We start from the raw sequence: 22,191 nt of genomic DNA, 5'->3' as shown, positions 1-22,191 counted from the left end.
TAGATCACGTCTTGGTGATAATGTTTGCCTATTTAGGTTCCTATCTATATATTATAATTTTTAAAATATAAGGCAAACATGCAAAATATTGGTAAAAAAAAACCACCATCAAAGGGCAATAACTCTGACTAATAAATAGACAATTGACGATTATGACTACTAGTATGTTGACTCATATTTGTAGTACTTATCGTGTTGATCAATTTTGCATGTTAAAGTTTCTCTCTATCTATTATCATATGGTTTTTAAGATGATAAGCAAAAAAAAAAAAAAAAATAAGAAACTTAGTCACTTAAGGGCAATGGCTACTACAAGAAGTCGTCTGACAGTTTTGACGTAAGAAACAATTCGTAGAGCTCAACATTCTGAACAATTTTGCCATTTCAGAATTTCTCTATTTATAATTTTTTTCTAAATAATAGACACAACTTTCATTGTTTCCGCATGTTCAATTTTAGCCATGTCGGCCATGTTGGTTTGCAGCAGGGTCATCGGTCACCCTTATAATAATTGTTGACAAGTTTAGTTAAATTTGGCCTAGTAGTTTCATAGGAGAATATTTTTTAGAAGTAAACGGACGATGACGCCGACGAACGCCAAGAGATGAGTAAAGCTCACTTTTACTATTGGGCCAGGTGAGCAATAATGATAAAACAGGTAAAAAAGAAGAAGAATAAAACAAGCTATATACGTTTATTGTTTATCTGTTCTTAAGAAAATAATAGTTATATTTTCAGAAAATATACTTCATAGTATGGACTGTTTTCCATAAATTTCCAATTGATTTTTCCCGTGGGATTTCTATGATACCAATAAATTCTGTATCCTTCGTTGTATATGCTTCTTAATGTTTGAAGCATTTGCAAAGAAACGGAACCACCGTGGAATTCCATTAAAAGCTGTTTTGCACTTGTTAAGGCACCAGTTTTGATCATATTAGGTAGAGACTGCCATTCCATCCACTCTATATCAATTTTTAAAATGTCCAGTACTTTCTGAAAAAAGAAAAAGAAGCAGCATAAAACACTTTCATAAATTAATTTCAAGTTTCTCTAATTCTTTGCTTTTGTCAAGTACTCTGGCAACTTCATATAGGTTTCAGATGCTCTTAAAATTTGAGATCGCTACAGCTAATCAAAAAGTACAGGTAAACAATATTTACTAGTGTTGGGTCGGGTTTTCTAATTGTTGTATAAATGTATCAAGTAGGTCAAGGAGCCTCGGTGGCCGAGTGGTTTAAGTAGTCACTACTGCAATCACTAGCCAGTTATCACTGAGGTTGTGAGTTCGAACCCCGCTGGGGTGAGTGCACTCGACTCCAATCTTAATTGACTAAAATTGTCAGTTTTCCTATCGAAGGTTGTTGGTTTTCTCCGGGTACTCCAGCTTCCTCCACCAAAAAACAAATGGCCGCCACGAAATAGCTTAAACACCATAAATCAATCAATCAAATAAATCAGTTAAATTGGATTGAAAATATATCATAGATGAAATGTGTATAAATATTGTAAATTTGTTTATCTATATGTATGTATATAAAGGAGCACGAGATATATATAAAATTTAAAATACGTGTTTTTTTTTTTGTTCACTCATTACTAAAAGTGAAATAGTGAAATAATAATTCGCTTTTAGCAGCCACTATGGTTCAGTTTTTTCAAAGCTAAGAAACATGAAAGATAAATTATTCACTTGTAAGTGAATAATCCGACCTAATTGAATCCGTATTAATGTGAACTTCAATGTAACCTCTTAGCTACAGACGGATAACACATGTATTGTGCGTGTTTGATTATTTAATGGAAAAGAACGTCAGCATTGAAACTGACAAAAAGGTATATCAGATCCACAACAATTCATTCTTAAGGTAAAAAACGATGATTATCATATATTTTCAATCAATAATATGAAATTAAACAAACCTAGAAAAATACCCTCTTATATGACCATCGGAGGTGTTTGGAGGTTAACTCGATATCGATAGTTAAATAGATTGCATCAAGACTAAAATACACATGAAACAAAGCTACATATTATCAAGCCCATGCCCTGTAAACTTCTTATTTAAGACTTTTTAAAATTTGGATAAATATTTTACATGGTTATAAATCAAATATAAGAATTTGAGTAAAATCGGTGAACACGAATTTGACAGCTAGCCCCTTTCAAGTATATATATGACTATACGTTTTATGGTATGATACCATTTTTGGTCTAATCGTAGCGTGTTTCTCTCCAGTGCTTATTGGGTTAGATTTCCATCATGAAACAACAGTCTTGAAAATCAGAATTTGCTACTTCTCCGCTGAGTAAGCGGCATTGAAGTGCAAGAGCAAAGAGCCAGAACAATGTAATCGAATAGACATTTACCAAAGTTCAAAATATCGCGTATATTGTCAATCTACATGTAGTACATAGCCAGGTTCATATTCATAGCATGTTCGCTCCTGTCTTTATATGCATGTAATAGTTGCTACTGGAAAATTAACACAAATCAAGCATCGTCCTTATTATCATCATGTCAAATTGTCAAGGTATAACTATGTCAAAAGATGCATATAACAACCAAATTGATATGTGTCTCACGTTCAAACATATATTTCCAATTTCAGGCAGATAATATTCTATTAATCGAAGTTTTGATTTAATTAAGATTGTTTTTCAGCTGAACATTGAAAGCGTACTAAATCTTACCGATGTATGATTCAAATCTTTGAAAATATCTTGTAGGGTCGATACCTTCCATTTGTTTTTTCCATATGTTCCCGATTCATTGGATAGTCCAAGATTGTGAAACCATATGTGATTTCCTCTTTTAAAATCTGTAGTTTTCATACTAAAAACAACAAAAAACATAGAATCCTATATTGAACATTAAAGTAGGTCTTTTAAGTCTCATCTTTGTATGATATTGTTGATATACACCACTCATAGTCCGAGATTACTCTGACATGTCTGACGTCCAACGGCTGTTTTGCCAGACAAGCTGGGGCCGTGGGACGTCAGAGCTCGTCCCATATCAAAAAATGGATATTTGCCCACCCAAAATAGATGCGCTGCTTCGTCGCTTCTGCTGCCGACTGACGGCCTTGGAATTATATAAATCGGGCATCAATCTGTTCATTTTTCATTTATCTCTTCATTTATGTAAGTTTCACCTACCTGCCAACCTTTATTTTCTCATAATTAGACAGTTTTCACAGTGACCCATCGATTTCGGCATTTTGCCTTTCATTTTCAAAGATTATCACGTGACCACGAGAAAACAGTGATGATTTATGCAAATGACCATTATGTAACACCTCGTTCATTTACAATGCAAGTTATCCAAATGTCCGAGAGCTTCCGATTGTAACGTGGTCGGAACTAAATGCTTCATATCGATCTCCTGTAAAGGAGGTGGAAAATCGTGGTTGGCTACTAAATGTTAAACATCGATCTCCTATGAAGGAGGTTAAAAAATATAGATATTTGCATATTTTGAGTCTCGAGACCACGAACTCTCTCGTAACTTGACGTCCATTTGAAAGTGAAAGTCAAAATGCCGAAATCGATGGGTCACTGTGAAAACTGTCTAATTATGAGAAAATAAAGGTTGGCAGGTAGGTGAAACTTACATAAATGAAGAGATAAATGAAAAATGAACAGAGTGATGCCCGATTTATATAATTCCAAGGCCGTCAGTCGGCAGCAGAAGCGACGAAGCAGCGCATCTATTTTGGGTGGGCAAATATCCACTTTTTAATATGGGACGAGCTCTGACGTCCCACGGCCCCAGCTTGTCTGGCAAAACAGCCGTTGGACGTCAGAGTAATCTCGTACTACACCACTCATAGCCTTACGTCACCCAAGCTTTTATACAAAATCTTTTTGCTTAATTCATGATTTGTTCTAGCTTGCTGCTGATTGCACATATCCGAAGAGACCGCCTTTACTTCGGCAACACACATTACAAATTATACTAAATACAGTTTTTGCTTGTTAAAAAGGCAATTTTGGTCTATCTTCATTTTTAACAAAAACGTGTCAATTGAACATAAATGCCCCACTCGCACTATCATTTTCTATGTTCAGTGGGCCATATCTCTAATTTGGCATTAAAATGAAAACATAATTAGGGAACATGTGTACTATTTTTCAAATTGATAGGACTTAAACTTTATCAAACACTGTCATAGCGAAAAACTTTCACCTGAAGCTAGATAGACGGACGGACGGACGGACAGACGGACGAACGGACGCACAGACAAAAACAGAGGCATAACAAATAGCACCAAACATTTACCATATACAAATATATATATATATATATATATATATATATATATATATATATATATATTTATAGGCCTAGACAGAACCTTCAACGTTCAGGAGCATCGAATGAAAAAGTGCACTAGGCCAAAAACCGAACCTGCAACGTCCAGAAGCATCAAATCGAAAAGTGCACAAGACCTAAACAAATCCTGTATCGCTCAAGCGCATCCAATTTAAAAAAAAAGTGTACAAGGCCTTAATATAACCTTCAATGTTCAGGAGCATCAAAACTGAAAGTGCACAAGGCCTAAACAAGGCCTTTAAATCTTAAGAGCATCAAATCAAAAAGTACATAAGGCCTTAACAGAACATTCAACATTTACAATGGAGAAGCAAAAAATCAAAAACTACACAATCCTTAACAAAATCGACAACGTTTACATTGTAAGAGCATCAAATCAAAAAGTACAAAAGGCCTAAACCAAAGCTTTAACGTTTACATTGTAGATCATCAAATCAAAAAGTACAAAAGTCATCAACATATCCTTCAACGTTTAGGAGCATCAAATAAAAAAGAGCATAAGGCATAATCAGAACCTTTCTAGTTTACATTGTAAGAGTATCAATTAAAAAAGTACACAAAGCTTTAACATAACCGTCAAAATTCAGTAGCATCAAATCAAAAAGTATGTCATGCCTAACCATAACCCTCAACGTTCAGGAGCATAAAATCTAAATTTCACAAGGCCTTAACAAGACCTTAAACGTTAACATTGTAGGAGAATCAAATCAAAAAGTGTATAAGGCCTAATCAGAACCTTTAATGTTCAGAAGCATCAAATTTAAAAGTACACAAGGCCTAACCATAAGTTTCAACGCTCTGGAGCATAACATCTAAAATTCACAAGGCCTAAACAAAACCTTAAACGTTTCCGTTGTAGTGGCATCAAATCAACAAGTGCATAAGGAACATAAGGAACATAAGTGTAATCAGAACTTTCAACTTTCAGAAGCATCAAATCTTAAAATACACAGCCTAATTAAAACTGGAAAAAGTTAAGAGCAACACATCAATAAGTCACAAGGCCTAATCAAAACCGGCAAAGATTAGGAGAAACACATCAAAAGTACACAATGCCTTAAAAATAATATATTTGATATACGGTTCAAATGTCGGCATCTATTGTTTTGAATAGTTATAAACCTAATAATGAAGAAACTCACGACGGAAAATGAATAATTAAAAGAACTCCTGGCGACTTTGTTTACTGTCGTCATTCTCTAAAAGAAATACTAAACCTTAAACAATTCCGGACAGTTACAGATCGATCATCTTATTTTGATGTGTTGCAGTCTTTTTAACATGGTACTGTAAATTCAGAAATTATTGCGTGCATTTATTGTTGCGATTTTGTCAATTTAGACTTAAATGCGATTTAGTTTTTACGATTTTAAGAAAAATTCCTGTTAAATTCATATAAAATAGTTCAAAATACGAGTTTAAATCATTGCGTTTACAACCCTGTCGCTTTTTTCGCACAAAAAAAAACCTCGCAATAATTTCCAAATTTACGGTATCAAAACATAGTTTGTTAATTGCCTCGGATGTATACACTGCGCTAGTTCAAGAAAAAAAAATTTAAAAATATCATAAACTATGTGCATTAGTAAATGACGTTTATGATACCAGAAATATCTGCTATCAATCAAATATGTTTCAAGTTTTTGAAGGTGCAAGCTGATCGTTTTTGTTTTGTTTTGAAATCATGCATTCTTGCCTAAAATGACAGTTTTCACTAACAAATTGTTTTTTCGAGACTAACATTCTTTTTATTTTCTAAATTTAACTGCCTTACAAAAGAGGCATAAGCACTTATTTTCCTGCATACACGTGTACTAACAATATTCATACGCTTATAGATTAGCCGTTTGTATTTCGCAGTTTTACTGCTTATTATATTTATCCAACTACTGGTCGGACGAGTCTAGCCCCTAGTCGATAAGTAGTTTTGTTGTGCTGGTTTACCGTTGTCCCTGATAAGTTGTTTACAAGCGTTCGCCAAAAAAAAAAAACCCCTCTTTCTACATGTTCTATGTGTCTGTATTGTATGAAGAAAGGATCTGTAGTTTGACGCAAAAACTTTTTTTAAAGGGTGACTATCTATCAAATTCAAGATCATCGATATGACTAAATTCTCATATTTGAATCAACACATACTTGCACTTAAATCCAAATTACATAAAGACAAAGCGAAACATTTAAAAATGCATGGGCTTGTTATAGTTTATCAGAATTTTGTGCGATATATCTCGATAGTCGTTCGACTCGACATAAAAACAAAATGAAAAAATAGACTGACACGCACATTAAATTGTGCAATAACGATTTTTGTTTGAAGTTTGAATTCAAGTCAAAGATTTAGATAATGCAAATCATCGTTTTACCTGGATGTGAACGATTCATTGTTGGCCAAATCGGTTAAAGACTTTTTTTGTGTTGACATTTTTTTTTCTTTTTAGTATCTGAACAAGCGTCATGAGCGTAGGACATCTGTTATCCATCTACAGCTACAGATCAAGTTAAGGGGATAAAGTATGTATGCGGGTTCACCTGAGGTTAAATTATTAACTTGCGTGTTGATAATACATCTGCAATGTTTTCGATCTTATTTTGATTCATTTTATTTCCTGTTTACCTTGGATCGAAGGAATGGATCTCACAACCATATGTGTCTGCCACTGCATCATCAAAACTAAAATCCCACAATATGCTTAAAGAAACAAAATAAATGATCGAATGTTTTGAGCATCACTGATGAGTCTTGTGTAGACGAAACGCGCGTCTGGCGTACTAAATTATAATCCGGGTACCTTTGATAACTCTTGTATAAAATCTACATTATGTTTGAACATGTTCATGTTTTACTACATTGTAATACGAGTGCACACGCTGAAATGTCTTGCCTGCTTAACCATTATTGGTTTTATATCTATAGTACCAATGATAAAGTTTTACTGCAAGAACAACACAAACTTGCAAGTTCCTAAACTTATCATAAAGTATTGTAATAAAATATATGAAAATAGTGGAATCAACTATTTTTGGAGTGTGAAAAAAATTGCTGGATGTTTTAGATGAATTACGTGCTTTGGATGGTCCTTTTGATTCTGTTGACAGTTATGACTTTTCTACTCTTTACACTACACTTCCACATAATCTTATCAAACCCAAGTTTTCCTATTTCATTAAATTGTTGTCTAAATTCAACAACACTTTCCGTTATCTTGATGATATTTTTTTCATTAGATAATCGCGAATTTTCTCAATATACTCCCGAAACTTACCCAAAGGAACTTACTTTAAGTAAATCAAATTTAAACGGTTATAATTACTATACTTTCCAATATTTAGATATTATGATATTTTGGTTTTACACGGGAAACTCCACACTAAAATTTACGACAAAAGTGACGATTTTTCGTTCCCTATTGTTAGTTTTCCCTTTTTTGGATGGTGATGTACCTTTGGCACCACCTTACGGTTTTTATATTTCACAACTCGTTCGCTATGCCGGCCGTGTCTGTTGTGACTATTGTTTTATTACAACAAACGTAATCTATGTATTACTGGTAAATTATAAAGTCAATGATGTCTTTACCAAAAATTACTTAAAATCCTCACTAGATACTTCCATAAATATAATGATTTGGTTTTGAAGTTTGATTGTACATGATATAAACTTATTTCAAACGGGATAGCACATCCTCATTTAACGAAAATGTTGTTTACCGTGCACAAAAATTTGGAAACGATCCTTGTAAACTTATCGATCCTTTAAATAAACTTATTCGAAAAGGTTACAAATTCAACACTTTAATAAGAGCCTGGAATATTATCTATTGGTATCAGTATTGATTTTGTTATCAGTAAATAATTAAAAGCAAATCAATATTCTTGTTTTATACATATACACATTCATGGATCTACAATCTGTCGATGCCTGTATCTTGACATTGCACAAGGTCATGTTTTTTCTCTGACTGTTTAAGACTTTTTTACACTAAATTCATTGGATGTTGGATTTGTACTGATTGATTATTTAGTCTTAGATGCATGATTTCTTTTAGTTGTTATTGGCTTTGAACTAGCTGTCAGTAACTGCGAGTACTCGCAGATCTGAACTTAGTGTCTTTTTGTTGTTGGGATATACAAGTTCCCTGCCAAGTTCACTCTGTGTAGTATTTGTATTTGTATCAATCTATTAAAATCAGTCTTATCAAGAGCATGATTTTAATAGTTCGTTCTGATGTTGTATTATTATATTTCACGTTAAAATGCCATAGTTTGATTGGCCAATACGAGAGTGTTATTTACTCTATCGCATGGCTGAGAGGGTGACATTTTTTTAATGTTACCCTCTCGTCTATACCAACCAAACATCGATAATATTTAATTGAAGGACAATGAATTGAAGGACAATGAATTGAATTGACATCAAGTAGTTAAATACAATATTGATGCTTATATTCTACGTTTTGTGCTCAGATTTTATTACAATGTATTTGATTGTCAAAATAAAAAACCAAATAAAACATCTTGCTTAACTTTTGTTGTATTTTTTCTAATACCCGTAACGTTGTTATGTACGTGACGTCTTAGAAAATACTTTTAAAATAAAATAAATCTGTAAAAGACAACAAAGATAGGACATTCAGTATAATAAATAAAATAACTCATAGCTGAGAGGGTGATAGAGTAGATTGGTATCCCTCCAAAAAGCATTGTCAACCTTGGCATCGCCGCGGTTGACAATGTTTTCTGGGGGTACTAATCTGCTCTATCACCCTCTCAGCTGTTTGTTTTATATACTGTTACACTGCTGTCCCCGGTTAGGGGAGTATTGAGATCCTGCTAACATGTTTAACCCAGCCACATTCTGTATGTATGTGCCTCTCCAAAGTCAGGAGCTTATAATTCAGTGGTTGTCGTTTGTTGATTTGTAACATATTTGTTTTTCGTGCTCTTTCTGTACTTAAACCGCTATTTTCTCGTTTGAATTGTTTAACATTGTCATGTCTGCTACCTATGCGGTATGGGCTTTGCCCATTGTTGAAATTAACCTATAGTTCTTAATTTCTGAGTCATTTAGTGTCTTCTAGAGAGTTGTCTTATTGACAATCATGCCACATCTTCTTTTTTACAATACTCATAATAATGAGATCAAACACGGTCTTTCGTAGATAAATGCTTGACATAGTAACATAAATGTTTTTAAAAAGTGTAATAACTTACCCAAATGAATAAACCAAACAAGGGAAGGATGGCCTATATTGTATGTCATGACAAACGTTCCATCCCCCGTCAGTAACACTCCCTAATCTTAATACTTCTTTGCAATGTATCTGTGTTGATGTTAGATAGCTACAAGGATAATTCAGAAAAAGCATGTCAAATGATTAGCGGGTATGGTACATGTCGTACGTATGCTTTTGCTGGTGGTGACAATCTATATACATATATTTGTTTGATAACTGAACCAATCATTTAGAAAGAAAATGTCACATGATTAGCTGGTATTGTACGTGTCTTGTCGTACGTATACAATTGTTGATTGTCACAAAATATATCTATATTTGTCTGAAAATTTAACCAAACAGTTTTAGAATTATATTTTTATGCTGACAAATTGTTGTTCTTTACCGGGATTTGAACTCACACCTGAAGACTTTCACTTAACTGACGACACTCGCAGTGAAATCTAAGATTAAATGAGACGTAATGATGCAGACCTTATTTTAGGGAGATAACTCTTTAAATCAGTGATGCGTTATTATTAGTCAAGTTTCATCAATGTGTTTGAAGCATTTACCTGAAACAGATTGCAAATAATCTATGTAACCTAGAAGTTTAGAATATATTTCGAAAAATGATTGACAAAAACGTACTGATAATTTTAAAGAGTTATTTCCCTGAACATAGAAATACCTCTTTAAGTAATTTAAAAGATGTTTAATGTATATGGATTCAGCTTTATCTTCACTTGTATTTTGTTTCATTTTTTTTTATTATTAATTGTCATTTATTATTTACAAATGTTTGAGGCAATACAAGTTTAAAAGGGTGCCACAATACGGGTGCCACGTTTGGAGCAGGATATGATTACCCTCCCGGAGCACCTAAATTCACCCCTAGTTTTTGGTGGGGTTCGTGTTGTTTATTCTTTAGTTTTCTATGTTGTGTCATGTGTACTATTGTGTGTCTGTTTGTCCTTTTCATATTTGGCCATGACGTTTTCAGCTTGTTTTCGATTTGTGAGTTTGCCTGTCCCTCTGGTATCTTTCGTCCCTCTTTTAAACAAGCAATAAACAACAAAATAAAAAACAAAATAATATACGAAAGTTTACCCAATAGACACGAAAACATCACTGATAAATTTAGAATAATGTATTACAATATTCAAAATCCATGTTACACAATAATAAAGACCTCTATCCTCAGTTCTAATGAAATGTTAATAAAGAAGCTAATAATTCAATCATGTCTAAAGGAAGTGGGGTTTGATATATAAAATAATTTTTGATCATCAGGAAAATATTCAATAAAATGTTCATCATCTAATTGTGTATTATTATATAAATTTTGTCTGATTGAAATAGAGAATAAAATGAATTTCATTTTTAATGACTTCGAGGTTTTACACTGTATTTGTTCTAGAGGAACTTAAAGGAACCTTAAATTTTCAAAAAATACTGTGTCAAGTATGCGGGTTGCACGAAATGAATAAAATTAAGCTACCTATATGTTTCCCTTTTTATTGCTTAATATTAACGACCATTTCAATTTAAAATAAAAACATGTATTAAAAAGTAAAATCACAAAAATACTGAACTTAGAGGAAAATCTAATCGGAAAATCCATAATCACAGGCAAAATCAAATAACAAAACACATAAAAAACGAATGGACAAGCACTGTCATATTCCTGACTTGGTACAGGCTTTTAAACGACAAAATTACGTCATTAAATACACAATCATTATAAAGTTGTACAACGTATTATTAATGTTATTTCAACTGATCGGGTGGAGCTTACGTTTTAATTTGCATAAGGACAGTATATTTGAATATGTGTGTGATGAAGATGATTGCGTTAAAATGATTACTGATTTTTAATCACCTATCAGTGTCATCACATGAATTTACAAAAGAATGACTGACACTTCATTAATTAGTTTATCCTAAAACACCTATCTATATATGGACTGGTCTATTATGAGCAAACCGGTTAAACTCCGACCAGTCAAGTGAACTAAATCGAGTAATATATATTGCATTTTTTTCTACAATCTTTAATCAGTGACCAAATAACTTAAATTATTGTTTTTTGTTTTTGCTTTTAGTAAAGTTAGATCATTGTCACTCAATTTTTTGATGATTGTGTATTTTTACAATTGTATGATGATTGTGTATTTTTACAATTTGATAATGTTGTGTATTTGCACAATTTGATGATGATTGTGTATTTTTACAATTTTATGATAATTGTGTATTTTTACAATTTGATGATGATTGTGTATTTTTACAATTTGATAATGATTAAGTATTTACACAATTTGATGATGATTGTGTATTTTTACAATTGTATGATGATTTTGTATTTTTACAATTTGAAGATGATTGTGTATTTTTACAATTTGATGATGATTGTGTATTTTGATGATGATTGTGTCTTTTTACAATTGTATGATAATTGTGTATTTTTACAATTTTAGGATGATTGTGTATTTTTACAATTTGATGATGCTGATGTATTCTTACAATTGTTAGCTGCGGAAGCGTAGCTCTTAGGTCCTTATGCTATTTTTTGACTATTTGCGGACCATATGTATCTATGGTCAGCAAATAGTCAAAAAAAAGCATAAGGACATAAGAGCTACGGTTCCGCAGCTGTACAATTGTATGATGATTGTGTATTTTTACAACTGTATGATGATTGTGTATTTTTACAATGGTATGATGATTGTGTATTTTTACAATTGTATGATGATTGTGTATTTTTACAATTGTATGATGATTGTGTATTTTTACAATTGTATTTTACAATTGTATGATGTTTGTGTATTTTTACAATGCTATTTTACAATTGTATGATGATTGTGTATTTTTACAATTGTATTTTACAATTGTATGATGTTTGTGTATTTTTACAATGCTATTTTACAATTGTATGATGATTGTGTATTTTTACAATTTGATGATGATTGTGTGTTTTTACAATTGTATGATGATTATGTATTTTTACAATTGTATGATGATTGTGTTTTTTTACAATTGTATGATGATTTTGTATTTTTACAATTTGATGATGATTGTGTATTTTTACAATTAGATGATGATTGTGTATTTTTACAATTGTATGATAATTGTGTATTTTTACAATTTTAGAATGATTGTGTAGTTTTACAATTTGATGATGCTTATGTATTTTTACAATTGTTAGCTGCGGAAGCGTAGCTCTTAGGTCCTTATGCTATTGTTTGACTATTTGCGGACCATATGTATCTATGGTCAGCAAATAGTAAAAAAAAGCATAAGGACCGTAGCTCTTAGGTCCTTAATCTATTTTCTGGTTATTTGCGGACCATATGTATCTATGGTCAGCAAATAGTGAAAAAAATAGCATAAGACCTAAGAGCTACGGTTCCGCAGCTATACAATTGTATGATGATTGTGTATTTTTACAATGGTATGATGATTGTGTATTTTTACAATTGTATAATGATTGTGTATTTTTACAACTGTATGATGATTGTGTATTTTTACAATTTTTCTCTGTACCAAATCAAGTACATTAAAATACAGATACCTGAATACTACAATGATTTCAAAGTAACGAAATAATACTAAATGTTTTAAATTATAAGTATTTTCAGTTCTACGGATTTTTAGTACAGAAATAGTACCTATGCCAAAGTAGCAGTGTATTGAAAAATGTCGTAAAAACAAATTGTGTTATTAAAATATATAATACTATACCGGTGATATAGAACATTAAGTTCCGTTCCGCTAAAGTTTCTAAGTGTTTTATCCTCAGGAATGACAAAATGAGTATGATCTGTCTAATAGAAATATTAAAAAAAATTAGGCATGTGTGTTTGATCTCCTGGCTAGTCAAATTATAAATTTTAAAATGGGTATTTTTTATTTCTGTCCAAGTTCTCGATGTTTACATTATAAGTTCATTTGCTTGGAATCAAACAAATGTGTGCAGGTTAATATGTGTGGGAATTAGATAACCTTCGAGTTCGATGCATTTCCGTCAAAAACTTTGGTTTTAGTGAACATCATTCGCGTGTTTATGGACAACGTCACTTCCGTTCCCATGTTGAGCGAGTGGTTGGAAAACTATGATGCTATATTGCACAGATAATTCGGCAAACTAAAATCTCAAAATTGACAATCAGCACTGCTGTCATACGGGAATTGGTATTAAGACAATCAGCAGTGCTGTCATAAGGGAATTGGGATTAAGTTCCTATAGAACAAACATTCTTTCTAGTTTATGTTACTCCTTGAGATCTCCCTCAGATTATTGGGGGGGGGGGGGGTTGTGTTGCTCCTTGAAATCTCCCTCAGATTATTGGGCGTTGATAGTGTTGCTCCCTGCACTCACCACCTCAGATTATTAGTCGGGGTTAGTGTTGTTCCCTGAGATCTCCCTCAGATAATTTGTAGTTGTTTGTGTTGCTCCCTGAATTCTCCCTCAGATAATTGGTGGTTGTTTGTCTTGTTCCCTGAGATCTTCCACAGATAATTGGTTGTTGTTTGTGTTGCTCCCTGAAATCTCCCTCAGATAATTGGTCAGGGTTAGTGTTGCTTACTGACATCTCCCTCAGATTATTGGTGGGGGTTTGTGTTGCTGCCTGAGATTTCCCACAGATTTTTGATGGTTGTTTGTGTTGTTCCCTGAGATCTCCTTCAGATTATTGGTTGGGGTTAGTGTTGCTCGCTGAGATCTCCCTCAGGTTATTGGTGGGGGTTCGTGTGGCTCCTTTAGATCTCCCTCAAATTATTGGTGGTTGTTTGTGTTGTTCCCTGAGATTTCCCTCAGATAATTGGTGATTGTTTGTGTTGTTCCCAAAGATTTCCCTCAGATTATTAGTCAGGGTCAGTATTGCTCGCTGAGATCTCACTCAGATTATTGGTGGGGGTTTGTGTTGCTCTCTGAGATCTTCCTCGGACTATTGTTGGTTGCTTGTGTTGTTCCCTGAAATCTCCCTCAGATTATTGCTGGTTGTTTGTTTTCTTCCCTGAGATCTTCCTCAGATTATTAGTGGGGGTTTTTGTTGGTCCTTGAAATCTCCCTCAGATTATTGCTGGTTTTTTTGTTTTCTTTCCTGAGATCTTCCTCAAATTATTGGTGGGGATTTGTGTTGCTCCCTGAAATCTCCATCAGATAATTGGTGGTTGTTTGCGTTGTTCTCTTAGATCTTCCTCAAATTATTGGTGGGGGTGTCATGTTTGTGTTACTCACAGGATCTCCCTCAGATTATTGGTGGTTGTTTGTGTTGCTCCCTGAGATCTACCTCAGATAAGGGATGGTGGTTTGTCATGTTTGTGTTACTCCCAGGATCTCCCTAAGATTATTGGTGGTTGTTTGTGTTGCTACCTGAGATATCCCTCAGATAAGTGGTGGTGGTTTGTTTTGTGCCCTGAGATCTTCCTCAGATTATTGATGGGTGTTTGTGTTGGTCCTTGAAATCTCCGGCAGATTATTGCTGGTTTTTTGTTTTCTTCCCTGAGATCTTCCTCAAATTATTGGTGGGGATTTGTGTTGCTCCCTGAAATCTCCATCAGATTATTGGTGGTTGTTTGTGTTGTTCTCAAAGATCTTCCTCAAATTATTGGTGGAGGGTTGTCATGTTTGTGTTACTCACAGGATCTCCCTTAGATTATTGGTGGTTGTTTGTGTTGCTACCTGAGATCTCCCTCAGATAAGTGGTGGTGGTTTGTTTTGTGCCCTGAGATCTTCCTCAGATTATTGGTGGGTGTTTGTGTTGGTCCTTTAAATCTACCTCAGATTATTCCTGGTTGTTTGTTTTCTTCCCTGAGATCTTCCTCAGATTATTAGTGGGGGTTTTTGTTGGTCCTTGAAATCTCCCTCAGATTATTGCTGGTTTTTTGTTTTCTTCCCTGAGATCTTCCTCAAATTATTGGTGGGGATTTGTGTTGCTCCCTGAAATCTCCATCAGATAATTGGTGGTTGTGTGCGTTGTTCTCTTAGATCTTCCTCAAATTATTGGTGGGGGGTGTCATGTTTGTGTTACTCCCAGGATCTCCCTCAGATTATTGGTGGTTGTTTGTGTTGCTTCCTGAGATCTACCTCAGATAAGGGATGGTGGTTTGTCATGTTTCTGTTACTCCCAGGATCTCCCTTAGATTTTTGTTGTTTGTGTTAGTTGCTACCTGAGATCTACCTCAGATAAGGGATGGTGGTTTGTCATGTTTGTGTTACTCCCAGGATCTCCCTTAGATTATTGGTGGTTGTTTGTGTTGCTACCTGAGATCTCCATCAGATAAGTGGTGGTGGTTTGTTTTGTGCCCTGAGATCTTCCTCAGATTATTGGTGGGTGTTTGTGTTGGTCCTTAAAATCTCCCTCAGATTATTGCTGGTTTTTTGTTTTCTTCCCCGAGATCTTCCTCAAATTATTGGTGGGGGTTTGTGTTGCTCCCTGAAATCTCCATCAGATAATTGGTGATTGTTTGTGTTGTTCTCTTAGATTTTCCTCAAATTATTGGTGGGGGGTTGTCATGTTTGTGTTACTCCCTGGATCTCCCTCAGATTATTGGTGGTTGTTTGTGTTGTTACCTGAGATCTCCCTCAGATAAGTGGTGGGGGTTTGTTTTGTTCCCTGCGATCTTCCTCAGATTATTGTTGGAGTTTGAGTTGCTCTCAGAGATGTCCATCCGATTATTGGTCGGGGTTAGTGTTGCTCACTGAGATGTCCCTCAAATTATCCGCGGGGGTTTGTTTTGTTCTCTGCGATCTTCCTCAGATTATTGTTGGAGTTTGAGTTGCTCTCAGAGATGTCCATCCGATTATTGGTCGGGGTTAGTGTTGCTCCCTGAAATCTCCCTCAGATAATTGGTCAGGGTTAGTGTTGCTTACTGACATCTCCCTCAGATTATTGGTGGGGGTTTGTGTTGTTCCCTGAGATCTCCTTCAGATTATTGGTTGGGGTTAGTGTTGCTCCCTGAGATCTCCCTCAGGTTATTGGTGGGGGTTCGTGTGGCTCCTTTAGATCTCCCTCAAATTATTGGTGGTTGTTTGTGTTGTTCCCTGAGATTTCCCTCAGATAATTGGTGATTGTTTGTGTTGTTCCCAAAGATTTCCCTCAGATTATTAGTCAGGGTCAGTATTGCTCCCTGATATCTCACTCAGATTATTGGTGGGGGTTTGTGTTGCTCTCTGAGATCTTCCTCGGATTATTGGTGGTTGCTTGTGTTGTTCCCTGAAATCTCCCTCAGATTATTGCTGGTTGTTTGTTTTCCTCCCTGAGATCTTCCTCAGATTATTAGTGGGGGTTTTTGTTGGTCCTTGAAATCTCCCTCAGTTTATTGCTGGTTTTTTGTTTTCTTCCCCGAGATCTTCCTCAAATTATTGGTGGGGATTTGTGTTGCTCCCTGAAATCTCCATCAGATACTTGGTGGTTGTTTGTGTTGTTCTCTTAGATCTTCCTCAAATTATTGGTGGGGTGTCATGTTTGTGTTACTCACAGGATCTCCCTTAGATTATTGGTGGTTGTTTGTGTTGCTACCTGAGATCTCCCTCAGATAAGTGGTGGTGGTTTGTTTTGTGCCCTGAGATCTTCCTCAGATTATTGGTGGGTGTTTGTGTTGCTTTCTTAAATCTCCCTTAGATTATTGGTGGTTGTTTGTGTTGCTATCTGAGATCACCCTCAGATAAATGGTGGTGGTTTGTTTTGTGCCCTGAGATCTTCCTCAGATTATTGGTGGGTGTTTGTGTTGGTCCTTGAAATGTACCTCAGATTATTGCTGGTTGTTTGTTTTCTTCCCTGAGATCTTCCTCAGATTATTAGTGGGGGTTTTTGTTGGTCCTTGAAATCTCCCTCAGATTATTGCTGTTTTTTTGTTTTCTTCCCTGAGATCTTCCTCAAATTATTGGTGTTGCTCCCTGAAATCTCCATCAGATAATTGGTGGTTGTTTGCGTTGTTCTCTTAGATCTTCCTCTAATTATTGGTGGGGGGTGTCATGTTTGTGTTACTCACAGGATCTCCCTTAGATTATTGGTGGTTGTTTGTTTTGCTACCTGAGATCTCCCTCAGATAAATGGTGGTGGTTTGTTTTGTGCCCTGAGATCTTCCTCAGATTATTGGTGGGTGTTTGTGTTGGTCCTTGAAATGTACCTCAGATTATTGCTGGTTGTTTGTTTTCTTCCCTGAGATCTTCCTCAGATTATTAGTGGGGGTTTTTGTTGGTCCTTGAAATCTCCCTCAGATTATTGCTGTTTTTTTGTTTTCTTCCCTGAGATCTTCCTCAAATTATTGGTGTTGCTCCCTGAAATCTCCATCAGATAATTGGTGGTTGTTTGCGTTGTTCTCTTAGATCTTCCTCTAATTATTGGTGGGGGTGTCATGTTTGTGTTACTCCCAGGATCTCTCTCAGATTATGGGTGGTTGTTTGTGTTGCTCCCTGAGATCTACCTCAGATAAGGGATGGTGGTTTGTCATGTTTGTGTTACTCCCAGGATCTCCCTTAGATTATTGGTGGTTGTTTGTGTTGCTACCTGAGATCTCCCTCAGATAAGGGATGGTGGTTTGTCATGTTTGTGTTACTCCCAAGATCTCCCTTAGATTATTGGTGGTTGTTTGTGTTGCTCCCTGAGATCTACCTCAGATAAGGGATGGTGGTTTGTCATGTTTGTGTTACTCCCAGGATCTCCCTTAGATTATTGGTGGTTGTTTGTGTTGCTACCTGAGATCTCACTCAGATAAGTGGTGGTGGTTTGTTTTGTGCCCTGAGATCTTCCTCAGATTTTTGGTGGGTGTTTGTGTTGGTCCTTGAAATCTCCCTCAGATTATTGCTGGTTTTTTGTTTTCTTCCCTGAGATCTTCCTCAAATTATTGGTGGGGGTTTGTGTTGCTCCCTGAAATCTCCATCAGATAATTGGTGATTGTTTGTGTTGTTCTCTTAGATTTTCCTCAAATTATTGGTGGGGGTTGTCATGTTTGTGTTACTCCCTGGATCTCCCTCAGATTATTGGTGGTTGTTTGTGTTGCTACCTGAGATCTCCCTCAAATAAGTGGTGGGGGTTTGTTTTGTTCCCTGCGATCTTCCTCAGATTATTGTTGGAGTTTGAGTTGCTCTCAGAGATGTCCATCCGATTATTGGTCGGGGTTAGTGTTGCTCACTGAGATCTCCCTCAAATTATCCGCGGGGGTTTGTGTTGCTGAATCTTTAGATTTCTATAACTAACTTTTGTTTTTTTTCTTTTTGTTTTAGTTAATTGAAGACTTATGAATTTGAATGACTCGTTGGTATATCTCGCCGTCGTTTAAAAGCGATGTTCGTGAAATATGGATTTGCACGTATCGTATCGAAATTAAATGTAAAATTTACGCCGAGTATGAAACGTCATATGAAGCTGATTTTGACGGAATGTCTAATTTTAAGAATGACTGGATGCATGTTAACAACTATACATAGATTAACGTTCTGCATGCCTTCAGTAATGAATAATAACGTTACATGTTTGTTTCATTATAATACGTTATTTAAATTGGTTATTAGAAAGGTCGCGTCATTCTGAAATCAACTTTCACTTCCAAATGAAATGTAACATTCATGATACCACGAGCATTCACCATAAAACTCATAGGTAAATAGAATAAAAACTTGGTAGAAATCGTGTTTTCGTGATCCTTGTAAAAAAAATGTAATAATTTTTAAGGATTGAATATTTCTTTTTAGTAATTTTAGAGGATTGTAAACGAAAGCGTTGATCGTACGTAAAATAATTTTGTAGAATGAGCGCTACTGTGCTTTATACATGAAGATCGGTCAACGCTAGCCTTTTACATCCCAATAAATATACAAAAAGGAAACATTCAAGTATTAACTAAAGGTCCATCCCATAAATTAACATCAATTTAGGTTCTGATGTGGCAGATAAATGTTTCTTGAGCTAGCTATATATAAATTGAAGCCTTTACAGTTCAGTAGAGAAAAAAACTGCAAACCTGGAACCCCGGAAACAGTGCAAGTTATGGCTATTTGTGACCCTTACCTGTTAGATTTCAATTTCAAGTGATAGTAATTTGCGACAGAAACAGCCATAATATAAAGAAAACACACACATACACACACACACTAAAACAAAAGATGCATAAAAAACAACACTACTAAAATCATACAAACATCTTTAAGGGGGCTTTAGCTGTCAAATTCATGTTCATCGATTTGACTAAAATTCTCATACTTGATTTATAACCAAGTATAAAAGACAAAGATTTTCGGGCATAAGCTCGATAATGAGCATGTTTCGTGTGTATTGTAGTCTTGACGCCATCTTCATAACTATCGAGATGACATCCGAAGACTTCCGATTGTCATATTAGCGATATAAACAATAATATGCAGATATAAATAGGAAGAGGACACGTGCAGTTGGAATATTATAGGTCTGTTTAATTTCATATTAAAGATTAATAATGTATGTCATTCATCGTTTTTACCTGTATAACAATGATTTTTTGTGGACCAATCGACCAGTCATTCAAATGAACTTTGTTTCACCTTCAATATTTTTCCTTACAATAACCGAACATGTACACTTCATGCTTTTAAAAATGATGATCCTATTAAGTTTAGGGATTAAATTAAAGTATACATTAATACAGATTCAATGAGGTCGTATTATTGACTTGCAAGTAAATCATTCATGATCAATGTTTCTTAGCTTAATTGATAAAATTGAAGAAAAAAAACTGGCTGCTAAAACTACTATTTCACTATTTCACATTGATTTCGTTAATGCTTGAAAAAAAATCATTCGTAAAGTTTAGATTTTTTATATATCTCGTAGCAAGTTCCCCTTTAATATCCATACATGATCTAACATAATTACACTTGAACTTTTTGTAGACTGGTTTTCTGTCAATAACTGGTCCGTTTTGCTTAACAGATATGTTCAGATACCTGTATGTTGCAAAGGTGACAACCAGCCTAGACCTATTATGTCCATTGATATGTCTGACATATACCTACCATATCCTTATTGTTGTGTATGTACTGTGATCCCCCTACTGTGTCCTCTTTGCATGTATGGTATATCTAGAACGAAAATACACCAACAAGCGTGATATCATTGTAATTGATAACCCCTATTTCATCATAATTTATTACGAAACTTATATTTAGTGATATTTTTCTTCACCACATGAAAAATTGACAAACAATCTAGTATCAAACCATAAAAAGAAAATATGTAAAAGTTTTGTTCTCAAAAGACACCTCACAATCTATGAAAGACAATTTTTCAAATTTTATCGAGACCTTTTCTTAAAAGCTGAAAAATTCTTTTGGACATGGTAAAAAGTGAGACTGAACTATTGCACCAGCGATGAGCTAAATGTGTCATTGTATTTGGTGTATGACATTCTTAAGATTGCATTGTGTATATGGTGTTCCAAAAGTATTGTGTGTTTTGATTTGCTGATAAAGTAAGTGATTTAAACCAGAAACTTTCAAAATTAAACATTCATTATAATGAACTATAGGTGATCATTTTTTAATTACGTTTTGTATCTTGCTCCTACAAACTATCATGTAACCATTAAGCTATTAACATACCATATCTAAATATACACAGCTTGTTCTGTTTTTGTTTTTTTTTAAGAATGCATGGCCATTGTGGCATCGACCAATATATTCTAAATCCTATTTGAAACAGTGTTCTAAGATGTCTGAGCGCCGACAAGTACTTAATACCAGTTTGACTATCACTGTAGTTTATCCGGACTGACAGTTGCTGCATGTTTTTTAAAAGTCCATTTTCTATCACTTCACTTAATACTCTATCTGTTAGAGCATCTACATCAAGAATGAATACGTCTCTGTCATTCTTTAAAAGAAAATGTAAGTATACATATTGACGAGACCAAACTTTTATATGAGTGGTTCAAAATATCAGGTTGTGTAATTTCAACAAAATGATCCTATCAAATATCAAAATCCTTTAGATATAATCCTTAATGAAATCTTTTTAAAATGCCGTAAATACAGATTGGTAAATATCGATTGGTGTAATAACAATTACAGTGATTTCCTCCACCCATAATTATTATCTTTTATTATGTTCCTCACTATGCATGTTATGCTTTCAAAATCTTTTAAAACAAAATTATAATAGCATGCGTGTGAATTAAAGGTTATATTCTTTTATTTATTGTCGCCACGGTAAATATTGTTCAAATAATTTTAGAAAGATAGAATTACAGTTTTGTTGAACCACCGAATGAGTAATGGTACAAAATGCCTTATAACGTACGCGTATAAAATATAACCCCTTATTTTCATTCGTTTAATATTTCTGCTGATCTTCTATTGATACAATGTACATGAGGAGAGATGGATTACGGAACGGACTGAATTATTCAGGTTATATAACATGTAGAACCAACAAAATGTAAACCTACCGATCTTCTTTTAACTTCATCGCTCCACACTCCAAATTTCGTTGAATGTTTGAATAGCCCATTTGCGTCCTTTGGTATTACATCTGTTTCAGTTTCTCCAGACTTTAAACTTAAAATTAATAAAAGGTCATTACGTGAATACTTATTTTTTTATTTTTATTATTATTATATTTACATGAATGTACGAATTATGACAACAAATTGAAATTTTATTG

General features: G+C 34.4%; 1 protein-coding gene across 1 annotated transcript; it reads right to left on the bottom strand.

Annotated features, from left to right (window-relative positions):
• Window positions 1-680: 680 nt before the first annotated feature.
• LOC143046761 (putative methyltransferase-like protein 24) lies at window positions 681-21,395 on the bottom strand. The gene is made up of 7 exons (XM_076219843.1): window positions 21,132-21,395; window positions 20,547-20,612; window positions 13,295-13,377; window positions 9,552-9,680; window positions 6,955-7,029; window positions 2,696-2,837; window positions 681-996 (listed from the first exon to the last, which is right to left on the bottom strand). The coding sequence occupies exons 1-7, from the start codon at window positions 21,132-21,134 to the stop codon at window positions 727-729; spliced, it is 768 nt and encodes a 255-aa protein (XP_076075958.1). The 5' UTR covers window positions 21,135-21,395; the 3' UTR covers window positions 681-726.
• Between the last annotated feature and the right edge of the window lie 796 nt (window positions 21,396-22,191).

The sequence above is a fragment of the Mytilus galloprovincialis genome, chromosome 9, assembly GCF_965363235.1.
Source record: "Mytilus galloprovincialis chromosome 9, xbMytGall1.hap1.1, whole genome shotgun sequence".
NCBI lineage: Eukaryota > Metazoa > Mollusca > Bivalvia > Mytilida > Mytilidae > Mytilus > Mytilus galloprovincialis.
This window is presented reverse-complemented; position numbering and strand designations above follow the sequence as displayed.